We start from the raw sequence: 21,270 nt of genomic DNA on the forward strand, positions 1-21,270 counted from the left end.
TCTGCTTTTCCAGTGAAGGTATCTTCCCAGTCTTCAAGTAGGTGTTCACCTTGGAATTGGCAAAGACACGTGCATCATGGACACTTCCAGGCCATTGTATGGCCACATCCATGAATCTGTGAGGCAAACCAATAGCATATTTTAAATGTGTACAAATACAGAGTGCTTTACTTGTATACAATAACAATATAGTGAAACCTATATGGGCTATAGAAAAAGCAGAAAACCTTTAGCCTACCTATATTTGTGGTCGCAGACCGCTTGGACATTCAGGGAATACCTGCTCTTCCTGTTAATGTAGTCCATGGCATTGACGGCTGGCTGTTTAATTTCGATATGAGTCCCATCTACTGCCCCCAAACATTGGGGCATTCCATGGTCCTTCTGGAATCCGGAAACGAGCTTCTCTACTTCGGACCCAGTATATGGCAACCGGAGGTACTTTGGACCAAGGTAGTCAGTTATGGCCTTGCAAGTTTGTCGGATGAGAATTGACACAGTTGATCGGGATAAACCGAAAGCGTTGGCAGTTTTCCTTAGGCGCCCCTCGTCGCTCAAATAATATAATGTGCAAGCTACCTTCTTCAAGACTCCGACAGGTGCCCTCATGTTGGTGGTTTCACCCTCTATGTAAGGTCGAAGTTCTTCACTTAAAGCGATAAGAGCATCTTTGGACATGCGGAAGTTTTCACCCCACGCATTTTCATCAGCTACTCCTTCCACAAAGTTATCCCACCATCGACTAGATCTCCCAGGTCTCGTCCAAAGCCGTCTGTCTCGCCTCCGACGATTTGGTGCATCCAAATGTTGACAGAGGTAATTACAGATCCTTCTCTGTTCACTGATACTATCCGTACACATCCTGTACATTACGCTGAAAGCCTCCTGTACGCTTATTAGAGCTGCCAGAGCAGCTTGAAGGTCCGACGCATGGATATAATCGGACATGTCTGTTTATTTTTCTGTACTGGCACGTGTATGTGACAAACATGTGACGTAAACGCGTACGACGCGTGAGCAGGTCTGAACAGTGTTTTGCGTCTTGGCCGTTTAGACGGATACGCTACGGCGGAGCGTATTCAACTTTTCCACCCTGGAGGGTGGTTTCAGATTTATGCGTTTTCATGCCCCGAAAACGCCGTCACCGTCTAAACGAAAGGCACATCCGATAAAATATTTTGTCGTTTTCACCCGCAAGCGTCCTCGTGTAAACGGGGCCTTAGTCGCATGTTTTGAACGCGTTGTCACATAACAAGACTGGCACGTGTTGACTGCCGGAGTCCATACACACACAAGCCCACTAGGGGGAGCTGTCGGCTTGCATAACATTGGCCTACAAAGAACCTGTAAGTTCAACAAACCACCAATAAGAACCAATGCAGAAGGGTTACAAAAAATAATGGAAAGAAAACAAGGTATTATTTGCATCAAGCCTGTATTTCTTGCTTAGGATCCTGAGGATCGCATTGCATCAACAAGTTCAAGAAAAAATACGGGGAAAGGTTACCTCCCCTTTCTCTGCTTTGCCCGCCCAGAGAATTGGTCCCGACCGCCCATGAGAAAATGAGCTACGACCGTGTGAGCTCAGCCCACATAGTTCTTTCCTGGAGAGACATCATGTCTTGCAAACGAGCGAAGCATGGCAGTTGCTCAGTGTTTGGATGTAGTACAAATGAACACAACAGTTTATTTTTACTTCCTTCATCCGAGCCTCTGAAGAAGCAGTGGGTTGATTTCATTTTCTCTGGAAATGAGAAAGTCTGCGCCAAACATTTCACCGACGACTGCTTCCTCAACTTGGTCCGATACAAAGCTGGACTTGCTGAACGTCTGGAAATGGAGTCCGGATCAGTACCAACTCTCCTCGGCTCAGCTACAAACCTCGGACAAGTAAGTCAACTACCGCTATATCATTGTGTTGCTTTACTGTATATGGTTACCTAGTTACCCTAGCATTAGCTCTACAGCTACCAGCCCAGTTACTGTGTCTATTGTAAAGGTAGATTGCATCAGGTAGGCTATGTGTTTAAATACACACACTGTAATGCGAGTGTTGTACACTTCTTTCTTCGTTGCAATATTGAGGAACCTTATGTCGGAGAGTGACTTAGAAAAATGTATTCACGCTTTCATTTCAAGCAGGATAGACTACTACGGTAATGCCCTTTTAACTGGGACTCCCCAAAAAACTATATAGCAACTACAAACTATACAAAATGCTGCTAACTAGGACTAAAAGAAGTGAGCACATTACCCCTATCCTAAGGTCCTTACACTGGCTTCCAGTTAGGCCTATTTATAGAATTGTTTTTAAAGCACTAAATGGCATTGGACCATACTACATGCATGACATGTTCACACAGCACAACCAAGCCAGATCACTGGGGTCTCAAAACAAACATCTTTTGGTTCAAACTACGGCCAAAACAAAATGTGGTGAGTCAGCCTTTAGTGTTTATGCAGCTAAACTTTGGACCAAACTGCCAGAAGAAATTAAAAAAAAATCAAGAAATTACGGCACAACTTGTATTTTTAAATCCAAACTAAAGGCTAAGCTCTTCAGTGATGCATACTATTAACTTTTCTAATGTTTTCCTTTTATTTTTATTCTAATCGATCTATACTTATTCATACTACTTATATCTGAAGGTCTTTTTATTCCTTTTTATCTTTTTCTCCCTTTTATTATGTGTCATTTCATAGAAGTACTTTCATTATATTGTTTGCATGTACTTCGTCACTATGATACTGTTGTTTTTTGTATTCTGTAAAGCACATTGAACTGCTTGATGTAAGAAATGCGCTATACAAATAGAATTGCCTTGCTTACGTGACCACAGTAGTTCTTGCGTTTTACTGATGAGGAGATAATTATGGCCCGTTAACTCCTCCTAAATACATATGGTGCCATCCAGGTAACCCGTAAACCGTGGTTTCACAACCCTCTACCAGATCGATGACCCCCGTTACGGCTCGTAACTTACGGTCTAAAAAGTGTCCCCGGATGCAGCATAATGTTATACATCGATCTGATACGAGTTCACAGGCAGTGAGTTGTGGGTTGGACTGCCATTCCAGGACCAGGGCCCACTCATATGTTCCCAATCACACCTGATTCAAATCAATGGGTTATTAGCAGATTTCTGCAGAGCTTGATGTAATTGTATTGAGATGATGTGATGAACTTTTAAGATATATGAAATACCCAAACAAATAAATGATGTGACATAATTTTATAATTTCTTAGATCTCATTTTAAGTTAGGCTAATGGAATTCACTAAACATGCTTATCTTATGTCTTCTTCCAACTTGCACCTGGAATACATACATCATCATCATCATCACATTTCCCTCTTGGCGTATTTAATGGCCTTGGGGCGCTCATGCTAGCACTCTGTCTAGCACTCGCTGAAGTTCGCTTTTATTCATCATCGTCCTCCTAATCTGTTGGGCGTCTATCCCCAGAGTCCTTTCTGTCTTATACAAAGTAATACATTGAGTACTAATGTGACCTTTTTGTCTCTACACAGATCAGCACATCAAGTGTTTACATTCAGCTGCTTCTCACAAGGGATGTTGCCTGCCATACAGACCACCTGGAAACACGTACTGTAGGCACACAACTATCCTTAAAGACTTTGCCGCCCCACTTTACAAGTGCAGGTTTGTACTTTCCAGCATAAGTACATTTACTTTTGATGTAGTAGATTCTAGACAGCATAGATTCGAGGTTGATGCTAGATTCTACCTAAAAAGCCTGGTCCTCTTTGGAAAAGCATCATGACCAGTGCCCTGCCAAAACACGAGACAAACTTGGGAGTTGCATTTCAAAGATGGAATCAGTCAAGAGCCCCAGAAGGGTTTCAAGACAGATGCCACATGAGCTGGTTTATTATTCGCTCAAGCATCAATGAATAAAAAATGTATATGTTAGCTAATGAGCTTACAGGGAAGGACACAGTGTCACTTAGTATTATCAAAATAGAATAATTGGGCTTATCTCGCATGTCATGTTGTGCTCAGATCATTTTGCGCTGGTGTTCGTTCAGTGTCCTCCACCTGGCCTCCGCTTGAGCTTTGAGTCTAGGGGGGAGGGTGCTGGAGGAGACATCCCTCTCCAAAACTCTGAATCTTTGTCTGCATTACACATTTTAAACCCTCTGTGTCTGCGAAGCCTTTGGAGACCGTAGCACGCAGCGCGGCGCCACCTCGGAGAGTCTGGGTGTGGACGGCCCTGGCTCCTCCCACATGTCCAGTCACAGCGGGGAGCTGAAGATCCTGAGCGTCTACGGTAAAGGGGAGGGCCCACTGGCGCTGGACGGCCATGACACCCTCTTCACCTCGTCAGAAGTGGAGGCCCTGAACTCGCTGTCTGCGGACCACAGCGCGGCCAAGAGCCTGGAGCGCGGCGAGCTGGTCTGCCACGAGGAGCTGAGTGTGCAGGTTGGAAATCATCTTCTCATTCAGCATCCAAATGAGAGGCGTCCTCTGTTACAACTCCAGCACACACCCTTATAAAACACACTCCTTTATCATTTAATGAGTCGTAAGTGGGGATTAAAAACTATTCTGTGCAAATGAAATAATGTCTTGTGTGTGTTTCCTTCTCTGTGGAAAGCAGCAGACCCCAGACACCATTTTAATCAAGGTTGAAGAGGATATTGGTGGAGGCATGCCCGCTGTAGGTAAGTAACACACATTGCATCCATGCAAGCAAACAACCTGGATCAACTGAGAATGTACTCGATTCTAACTGCGCTGAAAAGCCTGGTCCTCTTTGGAAAAGAATCATGACCAGCGCCCTGTTAAACACGAGTCAAACTTGGGAGTTGTATTTCAAAGATGGAATCAGTCAAGAGCCAAGAAGGGTTTCAAGATAAATATCACATGAGCTGGTTTATTATTCTCAAAGATCGATGAACTCAAAATGTATAAATGTTAGCTGATCAGCTTACAGGGAAGGACACGTTGTCGCTTGTTATTGTCAAAATAGAATAATTGCGCTTGTCTCACATGTCGTGTTGTGCTCAGATCATTTTGCGCTGGTGTTCGTTCAGTGTCCTCCACCTGGCATCCGCTTGAGCTTTGAGTCTAGGGGGGAGGATGCTGGAGGAGACATCCCTCTCCAAAACTCTGAATCTTTGTCTGCAGTACACATTTTAAAACCTCGGTCTCAATGTTACATAAACATTAGGGCTGTAACAATAAACCAACTCACGATTCGGTTTGTATCAAGATTTTTGACCCACGGTTCGATGCATCCCACGATTTTTTTAATCTAAAAAGCTTTTTATTTAAACAACACTTATGCAACAATAAACTTAATGCAACATTTAATAAAAAATATTTTGGAACACTGATCAGATTGGAACAGAAAGAATACTATTAATGTATCGCTATATTAATAAATAAATGACCAAAGATTGCAGTTGGAGGATGCTTGCAGGTAGGCAAAAACCCTGAACTAGTTTTGTGGTTTAGTCAAATATCCTATTATAGATTCTTATTAGGCTATGTAGCTTAATTAATGACATAATCAGGCCGGATAGAATGCAACATGTTTAATAGCCTAACTTTCAAATAGATGGGGAAAAAACATGAACGTCTGGTTCGCGATAACGAGGCATGGTTACGAGTAGCGTATGCATGTGTGTGTGTGACGTCAGCGAGTGAGTGGACGAGCGAGGAGAGCGACCGGTAGCGTGTGTGTGTGTGTCTAGTGAAGAAACAAACGAGTCCAGTAGAATAAAGTACCCATCCTGTCAATAATCGGTGGCCGCTTCATTCCGACCTATGAGCAGACCAACTGCCGTTCAAAGCACACAAAACACTAGAGACAGGATCACACAGGCTATTTTTTCACATTTGTCCCACTCTGGATAAATGTCGTTCATATCGCATATGAGGACTTCGCAGGCTGTGGAGAAATGCAATCCTCCGTAGCCACGGAGAGCTGTCATCACAGAGAGGGCATCTCGTCGCAGATTTACGGCATCGATAAGAGGAGCGGTGTCAGCAGACTATTATTTAGACAGATTATTAGCAAATTTCCATCTGACAATTTGACCGGAGAGTTAGAAAGGACGTATCGTGCTTCTGCCTTCTCACACCGCGAGACAGGTTTGTAGTTTTGAGTGTCGTGATTCCGGTTTCGATATGCATATCGTTACAGCCCTAATAAACATGCATTTAAAAAGTTTATTTCATGTGTACAAATACACACTTCCTCCTTTTATGCAAACAGTGTATCAAAACAATTACTTGGTCTTTTTTTTCTCCCTCTGCAGAAGACTGTGATGCCTTTGGAGACCGTAGCACGCAGCGCGGCGCCACCTCGGAGAGTCTGGGTGTGGACGGCCCTGGCTCCTCCCACATGTCCAGTCACAGCAGGGAGCTGAGGATCCTGAGCGTCTACGGTAAAGGGGAGGGCCCACTGGCGGTGGGCGGCCATGACACCCTCTTCACCGCATCCGAAGTGGAGGCCCTGAACTCGCTGTCTGCGGACCACAGCGCGGCCAAGAGCCTGGAGCGCGGCGAGCGGCTGGTCTGCCACGAGGAGCTGAGTGTGCAGGTTGGAAATCATCTTCTTATTCAGCATCCAAATGAGAGGCTTCATCTGTTACAACTCCAGCACACATCCATAGAAAGCACACTCCTCTATGATTTAATGAGTCGTAAGTGTAGCCTGGCTATTGCCAGACTCGTTGGTCTGGGGAAGCTGCTGTCATTGTCTTCAGCACAAGAGGCTTGATCAACGTGTTCAACTGACTCTGTACGCAACTTGTTGCTTGCCGTCGCTTCCCTGTCGTCATTGTGTTTAACCAGCCAATAGGGTGCCAGGGGGAGAAGCCAACTTGGTGATTGGCGCTATCGCACCAAAATTGTACGGGGGGCGAAAATTTTACCACCTACGTAATTCGCGTTCGAAACATTACGTCATCGTTCGACACGATTGTCCGTTGCTAGGCAGGTTTCAAAAAACTTTCGCGCTGATGTTGCCAAAGAAGAAATAACAGTAAATAATGCAGTAAATAATACAGACAACACTTTTTTTTACTTTATATTTGTAATGTATTGAATATAGCTAGTAAATTGAGTGTTTTAAAGTGTATCATAGTCTAGCTAGCTTGTGTTAATACACTCAGTTTACTAGCTAAATGCCATTTAACAATTACATCCAATGCAAATATAAAGTTAGCAACGCTAATAAATGTCATTTGAAAAATAAGTGTTATCTGCTTAATGTTATTTCGTCTTGTGACGCTCAATGAATGAGCGCAAATGTTTGAATATTCATGAACCTTCCTATGTCATCGTTCTACGCGATCGTCCGTTGCCAGGCAACGTTCGACGGGATCGTCCGTTGCCAGGCAACGTTCGACGCGATCGTCCGTTGCCAGGCAGGTTTGGAAATTTCGAACGCAGATTACGTAGGCGGTACAAGTTTCGCCCCCGGTACAATTTGGGTGTGACAGCTTCTCCAAAAACGTATCGGAAGCAGAAAGATATGAATTGCTCTTCTCCAGACCCTTCTACAGGGCGAATTCAAATCGCCGTCAGAACTAGTTGGGGGAACCCAGTCTATCGTAAATGGGGATTAACAACTATTCTGTGCAAATGAAAGGAAATGAAAATGTGTTTCCTTCTTTATGTGGAAAGCAGGAGACCCCAGACACCATTTCAATCAAGGTTGAAGAGGATATTGGTGGAGGCATGCCCGCTGTAGGTTAGTAATACACATTGCATCCATGCAAGCAAACTGACCTACCAACTGAGAATGTACTCGATTCTAACTGTGCTGGTCCTCTTTTGAAAAGCATCATGACCGGCACCCTGCAAAAACAAAAGGACTACTGTATAGTTTATAGTAGAATGATTTACATCTTCTTCATGGCAGATGTCAGGAATGCTGAATCCGCTCTGATTCCCAGTATAACTACAGTATTGGTAAAGCAGGTGATAGGAAACAACAGATGACCTGGGTTGTGTCTTTATGACCTCCCCACATCCTTAAAGGGCGGAGACGTAGCTGTGCCTTTTCAGCTGGAGCCTTTGACCCTTGACCCCCCCCCAAGGGGAACAAGAGAAATGCGTAATACAAAAAGACGTTAGAAAGAAAGTGTCAAAATATACTTCTTCCAATACACCAGTGTGTAAAAGTACATGCTGTATCCCTTTGTGCAAATAATTAATTAATACCATTACTTTCTCTGTCTTTGTTTTCCTCTCTGAAGACGACGGCAATGACATCAGAGACTGTAGCACGCAGCGCGGCGACACCTCAGAGAGTCTGGGTGTGGACGCCCCTGGCTCCTCCCACATGGCCAATCACAACGGGGAGCTGCGGATCCTGAGCGTCTACGGAAAAGGGGAGGGCCCACTGGCGGTGGATGGTTGGTGGAAGGTTTCTCCCAACAATGCCAACATGATCGTCCACATGAGGACCCGACTAGACGAGAAGCCCTACAGCTGTGACCAATGCACGAAGAGCTTCAGTCGAAGTGAACGCCTGAAGAACCACATGAGGACTCACACCGGCGAGAAGCCCTACGGGTGCGACCAATGCATCAAGCGCTACAGAGGGAAGAAATCCCTGAGGATCCACAAAATGACTCACTCCGGGGAGAAGCCCTACAGGTGTGACCAATGCACGAAGCGCTTCAGTCGAAGTGATCACCTGAAGAGCCACATGAAGACTCACACCGGGGAGAAGACCTACAGCTGTGACCAATGCACGAAGAGCTTCAGTCAAAGTGAACACCTGAAGATCCACATGAGGACTCACACCGGGGAGAAGCCCTACAGGTGTGACCAATGCACGAAGAGCTTCATTCAGAAAAACAAACTGAAGATCCACATGAGGACTCACACCGGCGAGAAGCCCTACAGGTGTGACCAATGCACGAAGAGCTTCAGTCAGAGCTCGTCCCTGAGGATCCACATGAGGACTCACACGGGGGAGAAGCCCTACGGGTGTGACCAATGCACGAAGAGCTTCATTGAGCAAAAAAAACTGGAGATCCACATGAGGACTCACACCGGCGAGAAGCCCTACGGGTGCGACCAATGCACGAAGAGCTTCATTGAGCAAAGCAAACTGAAGATCCACATGAGGAATCACACCGGGGAGAAGCCCTACAGGTGTGACCAATGCACGAAGAGCTTCATTGAGCAAAACAAACTGAAGATCCACATGAGGACTCACACCGGCGAGAAGCCCTACGGGTGCGACCAATGCACGAAGTGCTTCAGTCGAAGTGAACACCTGAAGAGCCACATGAGGACTCACACCGGGGAGAAGCCCTACAGGTGTGACCAATGCACGAAGTGCTTCAGTCGAAGTGAACACCTGAAGAGCCACATGAGGACTCACACCGGGGAGAAGCCCTACAGTTGCGACCAATGCACAAAGCGCTTCGCTCGGCATGGCACCCTGAATGTCCACATGAAGACTCACACCGGCAAAGTTTAATTTCTAACGTAAGGTTTGTTTTATTTCTAACATTATGGGAATCGGGCCCTTTGTCCAAAATTCCGAACTACCCCTTTAAAGGGATGCTTCGACACTTGTATCCAGGTGCTGCTTTTTTTTTCCATCATGATTAAACGCTTTCCAACTTTGATTCGCCATGTTTTTATTTTTGAGAAATGATGTCTGTGTAATGAAGAATGACTTTGTTCTAGGACACTTCTGACTGCAAAACATTTGATTTATTTTTAGAGCTTAATCATGCGAAGAAACAGGAAGCAAATTTACCAAGCATTCGTTCAGTAAGTTCAATTGCAAATGCAAACTATCTTAATACCTTTCAATTAGAGGGGACGGAAGGTATCTCTAGGTCCAAGGAGAATGTACATAAATTACTTTAAATTGATTAATTATATAATTTGTATACAATTGTATATTGAAGTTACGTTTTGATATTTCCACAACTATGTCATTACCTCTACCTTTGTTATTAGAAAAAGCCTTTTGTCATGTCCTTAATAATAATAATATTTTTTATTTATAATGCACTTTATGTTCAAGAATCTCAAAGTGCTTCAGAGAAAAAAAAAAAAAAAAACTATTAAAAGGGGGAACCTCAAAGAAAGTTTAGCTAAATGCTCTTTTAAAGAGATGGGTTTTGAGGTTCCGTTTAAAAAGAGCTGTAGTCGGTGGAGCCCTCAGGTGGTCAGGGAGGGCGTTCCATAGTCTAGGGGCAGCAGCAGAAAAGGCCCGATCACCCATGGTGCACAGCTTCGTATGTCGGGTTTGGAGGGTGTGAGTGGATCCTGAACGGAGTGTACGTGAGTTTGTCGGGGGGGTGAGGAGTTCCTGAAGGTAGAGGGGGGCAAGTCCGTGAAGGCACTGGTGGGTGAGGAGGGAGACCTTGTACTCAATTCTGAGTGGGACAGGGAGCCAGTGCAGTGATTTCAGGATGGGGGTGATGTGGTCATGCTTGCGCACCCTCATCAGGACCCTGGCAGCACTGTTTTGAATGTATTGGAGCCTCTGGATGCTCTTGCCAGGGATCCCAATGAGGAGTGCATTGCAGTAGTCCAACCTGGAGGAGACAAAGGCATGGACGAGCTTCTCTGCATCAGCCAGGGTGAGTGATTGGCGGAGTTTGGCGATGTTCCTGAGGTGGTATAAAGCTGTCTTACAGAGGTGTTTGATGTGGGTGTCAAATTTAAGTTGTGGGTCCATTTTAACACCGAGGTTGGTGACTGATGTGGAAAGGGGGATGTTTTGGCCAGAGAAGGTGATATTGGTGATGGTGGGGGAGCGGAGCTGATGTGGCGTGCCAACAAGGATGGCTTCCGTATGGCTGTTAAGTTGTAGGAAGTTGAGCTTCATCCACGCCTCTATCTCCTCCAGGCGGGTGGTCAGTGTGGATGTTGGCAGAGGGGCAGAAGAAGTGGGGGTTGTCCTGATGTAGAGCTGTGTATCATCAGTATAGCAGTGGTAAGATAAGCCATGCCTGCTAATGACACTACCCAGGGGGAGCATGTATAGTGAGAACAGTGTGGGGCCCAACACCGAGCCCTGGGGGACACCGCAGGTGACGTTGTTGGTGTGTGATTTTGCTTTGCCCAGGGCAACGTGCTCAGTTCTGTCAGTGAGGTACGAGGTGAACCAGTTCTTTACATTTCCTGATAGTCCAATGGTGTATTGCAGGCGGTGAAGGAGAATATTGTGGTCAACCGTATCAAAAGCAGCTGTTAAGTCCAGGAGGATGAGGAGAGATGGGGAGCCGGTGTCTGCTGCCATCAGGAGGTCATTTGTGACCCTGACCAAGGCTGTTTCTGTACTGTGGCCATAGCGGAAACCAGACTGGAATTTTTCAAACAAGTGATGTATGAGGTGATCCTGGAGTTGTGCTGCAACTGTTTTTTCCAGAACGTTTGACAGAAATGGGAGATTTGAGATGGGCCTGTAGTTGGAGAGGACTTCTGGATCAAGGGTAGGTTTTTTAATGTTGGTCTGATGACAGCAGTTTTTAATGCAGATGGGATATGGCCGGCCAGGAGGGAGTGGTTAATGATATTGGTGATGAGTGGAGAGACAGCAGAGTTTTTGGCCTTCAGCAGAGCTGTAGGGAAGGGGTCTAGTGCATAGGTGGATGCCAACTACCTCTTGTTTTGACTTTCTAATTGCGGTCTTTCTACTGCCATTATTTTCTAGTTCATATCTTGTATCACAATCTGCAATCGTGGTTGAAGAGGATCCACTTAAAAAGGTCCCTGGTTAAATGTCTAGATCTCAGTGATGCTTGAGTCAGTTCATGCCGGTCCTCCTAGAGTGCAGCATTATTCTAATGGGACAGAGTCAGAAGATTCCTAGCAGTGGTCCCCCTTCACTCCTTGTTTTCAGTGGCGGCTGGTGATCAGATTTGTGGGATGGGTGCAGTAATGAACGGGGGTAGACAATTTTGATTTCCTGTATTGTGGTGCATTTCTGGGATGCCCACTAGGTTAAAAAAACCATTCAGACTATTAGCCTACATCCTGACTTGCAGGGCCTGGACAAGCTTACACTGCATATACAGAACTACTTTATGGCCATTTTAAGGTCGTTCCACCAGCCATTGATATTATTGTGGAGAATTAGGCTCAAGTTGGCTCAAGGACAGATCCTGGGGAAGGATGAAACTACAGAGACAACACGGACCTGGAACAGCCAGGAATCAGGAGCTGGTACTGAAGGAAGCGTAAGAGAGACCCACAACAATCCAGCCCCGACACATTCAGGAATAGTTAAAAAGGAAGAGAGAAGAGTCTTATGCCGCTTTTCCACCGCACATGTAGCTCGACTCGACTCGACACGGTAGCAGCACGGGTCATTTTCCACCGCAAATAGTACCTCCTGGACGTGGGCGGGGTCGGCTGTGCGAAAGGGCCGTGACGTATTTTTGTACGCGACGCAAACAACACCTACGCAACCCACACATGTGCAGTGTTCCAATACCCGTACTTCCATGAGTATACTTAAAGGAAGTACACTATCTGCACTATCCGTACTCACTTGAGTACGGTCATTTTTCAGATGTGAGTGCTGTTCCAAATCGAGCACTCCGTGGTGCACTTACCGGAAATTACGATCACGACTGCCGCCGCGGCTCCTCCCCCGCAATAAACATCCCGCTTTGAACGGTGAACTCTTTACGCCTAGCAGCTATAAAAAGCTATAGAAACTATAAAAACTAAAAAATGACTATTAATGCAGGCTATGCACTCCACCTGATTACTTTGGTACACCAGTTATTTTTAACCAATTTCAGCCCATTTCTCTCTCTGAACTGCAGGAATTAGTATTGTACATGAAACCCACTGCATTCCCCCATGATGCCATTCCCTCCTCTATCATTAAGGATGTTTTTGATGCAGTTGGCCCTTCAATTCAAATAATTCTAAACTCATGCCTTACATTTGGCACTGTCCCCTCATGTTTTAAACATGCGGTTGTCCAACCCCTGTTAAAGAAACACAACCTTGATGCTAAATGCCTGAAAAATTACCGTCCCATCTCTAAGCTTCCGTTTATCTCCAAAGTCCTAGAAAAAGCTGTTCTCTCTCAGTTGACTCCCTTTCTGACCACCCACAACATACTTGAACCTCTTCAATCAGGTTTTAGATCCCTTCACAGCACCGAAACAGCCCTGCTCAAAGTAACCAATGATCTCCTCCTCACTCTCGACTCTGGTGATAATGCCATCTTAATACTACTTGACCTCAGTGCTGCTTTTGATACTGTCGATCACAACATCCTCCTCACTCGCCTGGACCAGCAGGTGGGCATTAGGGAGACTGCACTACTCTGGTTCAGCTCTTACCTTAAACATAGGACTTTCTCTGTCTCTATTGGTCAGTTCTCATCGTCATCCGCCCCTGTCTCATATGGGGTCCCCCAGGGGTCCATACTGGGTCCCATGCTTTTCAGCCTGTATATGCTCCCACTGGGTGACATTATTAGAAAGCATAAGATCTCTTTTCACCTCTATGCCGATGATTCGCAGCTGTACTTGCCCTTAAAATCTAGGGACTCCATCCAATCTCTCCTGGTCTGTCTTGAAGACATCAGAAACTGGATGGCTAACAACTTCCTCCAGCTAAATGGTGACAAGACTGAAGTCATCATTTTTGGTCCCTCCAAGGCAAGACACACTGCACTGTCAAACTTAGGTCACCTCACGCCTCTTGTCAAACCCCATGCCAGAAACCTTGGTGTCATCCTCGACTCTGAACTTTGTCTTGACAAACAGATCAGCACTGTAGTCAAAAATAGTTTTTACCAGCTCAGAGTGATCTCCCGCCTCAAATCCTTCCTATCCCACAACGACCTTGAGATAGTTATCCATGCCTTTATTACTTCACGGCTGGATTATTGCAATTCCCTCTACCTTGGCCTCCCCCAATCCTCACTCAGACGTCTGCAGCTGGTCCAAAATGCAGCTGCGCGTCTTTTAACTGGCACCAGGAGGCACGAGCACATCACACCCATTCTGGCCTCCTTGCACTGGCTCCCAGTTATTTTTAGGATCCAATTTAAAATTGTTTTATTTGTTTATAAGGCACTCAATGGGCTGGCCCCGGCCTATATCACTGAGCTTGTTCAGCCCCACTCTGCCCAAAGGTCCCTCAGATCCTCTAACAAAGGGCTTCTGTTTGTGCCACACTCACGGCTCAAGCAGAGAGGTGATAGAGCCTTTGCCATTGCTGCTCCACGTCTGTGGAACCAGCTCCCCCTGGACATTAGATCCGCCCCCTCCATTTCTGCCTTCAAATCTAGGCTAAAAACCCACCTCTACTCCATGGCCTTCCTTGCCCCTTGACCTTTTAGCCTACCTCCTGTTCATGTCTGTGTGGTATGCCCTGGAAATGAATGTTCCCCCTTTGTATTACTATGACCTCTATATATTGTTGTGTTGTTGTATTTTATTCACTTTTTTATCTTTATTTATTATTATAATTATAATTATTATTATTGTTATTTTTAATTATCATTATTATTTTTATCTTATTGTACAGCACTTTGGTCAGTGTATGCTGTGTGTATATGTGCTCTATAAATAAAACTTACTTACTTACTTACTTACTTACTTACTTACTATGTGGAAAATGCGCCGACTTTGGCTCAGCCTGGCTCCGCCTCTTCCGCTACGTAGCTAAGTTGGCTGCCGTTGAGTACGGAGTGTCCTTCGATCCACACTTCACGATTAGCCCATTTTGAGTACGGCATCCGGGTCCTTGAAGTATACTTCTTTTCGCCGGATCTGAATTGGAACGTACTGCATACTCAAATTTTGAGTACGCAGTACGGACAGTACGGGTATTGGAACACGGCCATGGACAGAACCAACATAACAACAATGGAGGACATCGATAACATTACTATTATTAGCTGGCATGTTGAAGAAGTGGAATATGTTGGCTGCGGCGCTGCTATGGCTGTTACCAGCATGGTTGCCATGTCGCTCTCGTGACTTTGTCACAATCTCTGGCCAATCAGTGGCCGGCCGTCTGCCGACGTCACCTTTTAGCATCGGCTCAGCTCGCTTGGAACCTAGAGCGAGGCGGTACTAAAAAAAGCAGCCACTTCAGGTACCAGATACCATGTTTTCGCGGTGGAAACGCAAAAAATGCGAGCTGAGCCGAGTCGTGTCGAGCTTGTACCATGCAGTGGAAAAGCGGCATTATATGCCCAGATACCACCGCAAAAACCGAGTTAATTAACAAATTATGTTTTCTGTTATGTCTGGTGACCAATTGTTATGTGCATTAACTTTCCATCGGTTGTATGAACTAGCTTGGAGGAATAGTCAGTGTAAAGTGAACAGGTCATACTCAGAAAATTAGAATATCGTGCAAAAGTTCATTTATTTCAGTAATTTAACTTAAAAGGTCATACTAATACATTATGTAGACTCATTACATGTCAATTGAGATATTCCAAGCCTTTATTTGTTATAATTTTTAAGATTATGGCTTCCACCTTATGAAAACCCAAAATTCAAAATCTCAGAAAATTAGAATATTACATGAAATCAATAAAAAAAGGATTTTAAATAAGGAAATGTTGGCCCTATGAAAAGTATAATCATGCATATGTACTCAGTACTTGGTTTGGGCCCCTTTTGCATGAATTACTAATGCGGCGTGGCATGGATGCTATCAGCCTGTGGCACTGCTGAGGTGTTATGGAAGACCAGGGTGCTTCAATAGCGGCCTTCAGCTCTTTGGCATTGTTCGGTCTCGTGTCTTTCATCTTTCTCTTGGCAATGCCCCATAGATTCTCTATGCTGGGGTTCAGGTCAGGCGAGTTTGCTGGCCAATCAAGGACAGTAATCCCACTGTCATTGAACCAGGTTTTTGTAGTTTTGGCAGTGTGGGCAGGTGCCAAGTCCTGCTGGAAAATGAAGTCAGCATCCCCATAAAGATGGTCCGCTGAAGAAAGCATGAGGTTCTCTAAAATGTCCTGGAAGACGGCTGCGTTGACTCCGGTCTTAATAAAGCACAGTTGACCAACACCAGCAGATGATATGGCTCCCCAAACCAACAGACTGTGGTAACTTCACACTGGACTTCAAGCATTTGCCTTCTGTGCCTCTCCAATCTTTCTCCAGACTCTGGGACCTTGGTTTCCGAAAAGAGGACTTTGGACCATTGAGCAACAGATCAGTTATTTTTTTCTTTAGCCCAGGTAAGACGCTTCTAACGTTGTTTTTTGTTCAGGAGGGGCTTGACAAGTGGAATACGACATTTAAAGCCCATTTCACAGATTCGTCTGTGTGTGGTGGCTCTTGATGCACTCACCCCAGCCTCAGTCCAGTCCTTTGAAGCTCTCCAACACTTCTGAAAGGCCTTTTGCGCACAATCCTCTCCAGGCTGCGGTCATCCCTGCTCCTTGTGCACCTTTTTCTTACACACTTTGCCCTTCCACTTAACTTTCTATTGATGTGCTTTGATACAGCACTTGGCGAACATCCAACTTCTTTTGCAATTACCTTCTGCGGCTTTCCCTCCTTGTGGAGGGTGTCAATGATGGTTTTCTGCACAACTGTCAGGTCAGAAGTCTTCCCCATGATTGTGAATCCTACTGAAGCAGGCTGAGGAACTCTTTTCAGGTGTTTTGGATTAATTAGCTGATCAGAATGTGAAACTTTGAGCCTACAATATCAAACCTTTTCACAATATTCTAATTTTCTGAGATTTTGAATTTGGTGTTTTCATATATTGTAAGCAATAATCTTCAAATTTATAACAAATAAAGGCTTGGAATATCTCACTTTGCATATAATGAGTCTACATAATGTATTAGTATGACCTTTTAAGAAATACTTTGTTAAAAATAGAAATACCGATTCAACTTCTAAACTTGTACTTGCATAAGTACAGAGCCTTTAATGTTCAGGCTCTGAAATTAAGTATAAGTACTGTAACCCTGTAAAAGGCGTCTCTGGCTCCACATGCATATATTTTATTAAAGCAAAATATAAATGATGCCAAAATAGACATCAACATTTGTTGCCTTGGCAGAAGCTGCTTCTCAAAAGTCTGACTCTCATTTCTGTTTCCAATGTAATGTGAGAGCTCTAAATTCTACTAATAATTATAAATTTTTATGATCCCAGTACCTGAATTTCATAATGGAAGTCTTTTTTCTAAATTGCCAGTTCATTTTTCTGAAGTTCCAATCTCAAATCAATATCAATATTTAAAATGTACATACAGGTTTTTTTTTTTAGCTACAGAGATAGCTGGACTCTCTGCAGCACTGGACAGCTTAAAGTTCCTTCCATAAAGAACACTAGGCTAGCTTCCTGCATGTTAGTTGAGAAGTTTTTTTTTTAATGTTCTTATGATGTTCTAATGTTGCGTTGTTATTGTGTTAGACGGCTTAGATGTTCAGATGTTTTGTTGACCTGATTCGTCTCCCACTCTGTTCAAATAAAAGTGTGCTACTGCTGCAAAATCTCTTTGCTTTTGTCTTTTTCTTTTCTTTAATATGTTTGGAAATTACTTTTAGTGATCTTAACTAGATCTTATAAATGGCCTAAACACATCAAATTTGTATATAAAGTAGATAAAACACACTGATACAATCGTTTGCAGCAAAGCAACACATCTCATAGGAGTTGTATTTGAGTTGGCTGTTTACAAAGTAAATCTGCCTTCTTTCGTATGTTTTTGTCGCATGTTGTTCTAATGTGCCGGCAACTCTATAACTCGACTCCTCAGCAGTGAATAAGCCAAGTTGGCAATTTAACGTCCTATAGACTCTGCGTTCTATATACGTTTGCTGTTATCAGTGTTTCACGATGTTTCACGTGTGTTAGTTTGATATTAAAATCTTTATTGATCGTATCGCATTTCAGACTCAAACGACGTCTGCTGCAGCTTTGTTCTCGTCGTCAGATGAGGAACACCAGTCAGCACCAATGATGTCAACACCAGTCAAGCATCCTCCCTCTGGCCAAGCACCGTTTGTAAGTTTGTACAGCATATTGTCTCTAATTGAATTGTAAAACTACTTTAATTTGTTGAATTTAACATTGAAAATAAACCTCTTGTTTTATAGTCACCAGGCCTCAATACCAGTGCCAGTAGCCTTGAAGTTGGTGAAACCGACGAAAGCTACCAGCCTGAGTCAACCCTCACCCCCACACCGGCGTCGTCGTCACAAGATGAATGTGTAAAGGACTGCCGTGAAAAGATTATTGGCAATGAATTCAGCCTCATGTCACTATTCAAATTCAAACATACTGGTGAGAATAGATGGCCTTTTTCTCTCGCATATTAACAGCCACGTTAACGGCAATACACTATGGGGGAGGTGGACATGTCTGCAAGGAACAACAATCTACACAACAAAGTATTCAGTCGATTGGCCTGGCCTTAGTATCAGACTTAATGGCTCCAGTAGGAATGCAAATGTGAACTATCTTTATGGGGTCAGAACAGTCTCATTAATAATGAATGCACAGAGAAGGATTCACAAATGTATTTTCTACCCATGACACAATTCTTTCATTTGTGAATAAAAAATACAATGTATCTCCTGCTTTGTCGACACCAAAGTTCAAAGTTATAAACTTAGAAGGAGGTAACTGATAGGCAGCTAACTTATAGTGCAATTTAGACTTATAATACTTAATAAAAATGATGTATGACCGTTATTCTGACAGGGCCTATTGTTTTCATCTAAGGAAACTAGCGTAGCTCCGCTTGTGAAACGTTGGTCGTCCAATAATATTATTTCTTGAATATACACTTGGAGCAACACTACTACAACAACGTGAATTTGAACCATTTATTACAAGAAATATAAACAAAAATATATGTAAACAATGAAACTTATAGTTCCTCCGGAGCGTTGTCAGCTTCTTGGTGCCCGCACTACTGGCCGTCTGGAGCTGGATATTTTAGTCGGATGGTCTGCACGACGCAAGTAGGTAAAACGACACGACAGCCTCGGCCCAATCGCTCGCATTGTAGGACCCATTCCAGAAAGTCCCGGTAGGCTGTTAGGCGATATTGTCTATACAAAACAATGAGCACACAGATAGCGAAATATGTTCTTTACCGTTCAAAAATATGAGTTGGTTTCTAACGATACAAAGATTAATGAAAATGGGTGACATTTCCATTTAAACATGTTCAATAAAAGGATAATAGAACGGGGAAAGGTTACCTCTTAAGGTTGGGGCACAGTGCCCTAAATAAAACAATGAATTTGATAGGTAAACACCACACTGGATTATGTGAGGGGTGCCAGGTAGAGGAGACAGTGGAACATGTTTTAATGAACTGTAGTGGTTATGGGACGGACAGGTAAAGTATGAAAAATCAATTGAGAGAATTGGGTATGCAGGAGTTTACTTTGGAAAATATTTTAAGATTAATGAAGAGGAATTGTATAAAAGTATTGTTTGGCTTTTTGAGAGAAACAGGGTTATATGATAGGATATAGAGTAGAAAGAATGTGTGAATGAGTGAGTGTTTGGATATTTTTTGTTTTGATTCATTAACTGGATCAGAAGAGGGCGGTAATGAACCAAGTTGTGGATGCCAACCGCCGTAAAACCCCAAGAAGAAGAAGAAAGGTTACCTCCCCTTTCTCTGCTTTGCCCGCCCAGAGAATTTGTCCCGACCGCCCATGAGAAAAGGAGCTACGACCGCGTGAGCTCAGCACACACACAGTTCTTTCCTGGAGAGACATCATAGTTTGCAAGCATGGCAGTTGCTCAGTGTTGGGATGTACAAATGATCACAAAAGTCTATGTTTAGTTCCTTCATCCGAGCCTATTTTCTCTGGAAACTCGCCAAACATTTCACCGACTTCCTCAACTTGGTCCGATACAAAGCTGGACTTGCTGAACGTCTGGAAATGGACTCCGGATCACTACCAACTCTCCTCGGCTCGGCTACAAACCTCGGACAAGTAAGTCAACTACCGCTATATCCCAGTTACTGTCTCTAATGTAAAGGTAGATGGCATCAGGTATGTGTGTGAATACACGCACTGTAATGCGAGTGTTGTACACTTCTTTGTTATTTGGATAACCGTTCTGTCTGAGTGGGCACCTCTGCAAACCAGGGGGATCACACGAGAATGGGCAAAGTTCAGCAAAGGGGGTACAGACACTGATCTCTGCTGCTTAGATACCAAGAGAATGTCCCGAATCTTTAAAAATGTCTGCTCACCCTACTACAAATGAATACAACTGTCTTTTACCAGCTACGTGACCGCAGTAGTTGTAGCGTTTTGACAACCCTCTACCATCACCTTGTTTTCACTTTGAGCACTCCCCTCCCTCTACCCCTTAAAGAGCGAATTAGCTCTTTTCAGGCTGCACTTGGCAATAAGAATTTGGTTTTTCATTTGCTTGCCTGGGTAAATAAAGGTTGATAATAATAATGACCGCCGTTACAGCTCGCAACTTACGGTCTGAAATGTGTCCCCGGATGCAGCATAATGTTATACATCGATCTGTTACGAGTTCACAGGTAGTGAGTTGTGGGTTGGACTGCCATTCCAGGGCCCACTCATATTTTCCATCACCTGATTCAAATCAATGGGTTATTAGCAGATTTCTGCAGAGCTTGATGTAATTCTATTGAGATGATGCAATGAACTTTTCAGATAAACGAAATATGCAAACAAATAAATTATATAAATTCATCTGATCATTTCATAGATCTAATTTTAAGTATTAGGCTAATATAATTCACTAAACATGCTTATCTTATGTCTTCTTACAACTTGCACCTGGAATACATACAAAGTAAATTGAGTACTAATTTGACCTTGTTGTCTCTACACAGGCCAGCTCATCAAGTGTTCACATTCAGCTGCTTCTCTCAAGGGATGTTGCCTCCCATACAGACTACCTGGAAACACATACTGTAGCCACACGGCTATTCTTAAAGACTCTGCGGTCCCACTTTACAAGTGAAGTGACGTGTGTCCCGATAGGACTCACTATATTGATGCACCTAGCCGTTCCAGAATCACTCCAGAATCATGCTGTGACACCATGCTTTCAACAAGGTCACCATATATATTGTGTATCTCATATCTTATGATAAAGAAAATTGGTTTCTTTATAACTTTTTGTGTATCTCTTATGATAAAGAAAATTGGTTTCTTTATAACTTTTTGTGTATCTCTTATGATAAAGAAAATTGGTTTCTTTATAACTTTTTGTGTATCTCTTATGATAAAGTAAATTAATTATTAATTGCTTTATAACTTATTGTGTATCAAATATATCCTAAGATAAGGT

The 21,270-nt window shown here is 43.7% G+C and overlaps 2 protein-coding genes across 2 annotated transcripts; both read left to right on the top strand.

Moving 5' to 3' along the window:
• The first annotated feature begins 1,241 nt into the window (after positions 1 to 1,241).
• On the top strand, positions 1,242 to 18,649 carry LOC130378349 (uncharacterized). Its single transcript, XM_056585128.1, has 7 exons — positions 1,242 to 1,890; positions 3,532 to 3,664; positions 4,176 to 4,444; positions 4,620 to 4,686; positions 6,289 to 6,572; positions 17,860 to 17,970; positions 18,063 to 18,649. Exons 1-7 carry the CDS (start codon positions 1,564 to 1,566, stop codon positions 18,282 to 18,284), a joined length of 1,413 nt encoding a protein of 470 aa, XP_056441103.1. The 5' UTR covers positions 1,242 to 1,563; the 3' UTR covers positions 18,285 to 18,649.
• On the top strand, positions 6,776 to 9,923 carry LOC130378351 (gastrula zinc finger protein XlCGF28.1-like). The gene is made up of 2 exons (XM_056585131.1): positions 6,776 to 7,727; positions 8,236 to 9,923. The coding sequence occupies exons 1-2, from the start codon at positions 7,592 to 7,594 to the stop codon at positions 9,471 to 9,473; spliced, it is 1,374 nt and encodes a 457-aa protein (XP_056441106.1). The 5' UTR covers positions 6,776 to 7,591; the 3' UTR covers positions 9,474 to 9,923.
• Positions 18,650 to 21,270: the final 2,621 nt, after the last annotated feature.

This window comes from Gadus chalcogrammus, unplaced genomic scaffold, assembly GCF_026213295.1.
Source record: "Gadus chalcogrammus isolate NIFS_2021 unplaced genomic scaffold, NIFS_Gcha_1.0 GACHA072, whole genome shotgun sequence".
NCBI classification, from domain to species: Eukaryota; Metazoa; Chordata; class Actinopteri; order Gadiformes; family Gadidae; genus Gadus; species Gadus chalcogrammus.

Bases quoted from the DNA above. Each gene is read 5' to 3' on its own strand.
- LOC130378349 (XM_056585128.1), top strand. From the start codon at position 1,564: ATGAGCTACGACCGTGTGAGCTCAGCCCACATAGTTCTTTCCTGGAGA. The intron at 3,665-4,175 runs GTTTGTACTTTC...GTGTCTGCGAAG, and splicing joins GCCCCACTTTACAAGTGCAG to CCTTTGGAGACCGTAGCACG. The intron at 4,687-6,288 runs GTAAGTAACACA...CTCCCTCTGCAG, and splicing joins TGGAGGCATGCCCGCTGTAG to AAGACTGTGATGCCTTTGGA.
- LOC130378351 (XM_056585131.1), top strand. From the start codon at position 7,592: ATGGGGATTAACAACTATTCTGTGCAAATGAAAGGAAATGAAAATGTG. The intron at 7,728-8,235 runs GTTAGTAATACA...TCCTCTCTGAAG, and splicing joins TGGAGGCATGCCCGCTGTAG to ACGACGGCAATGACATCAGA.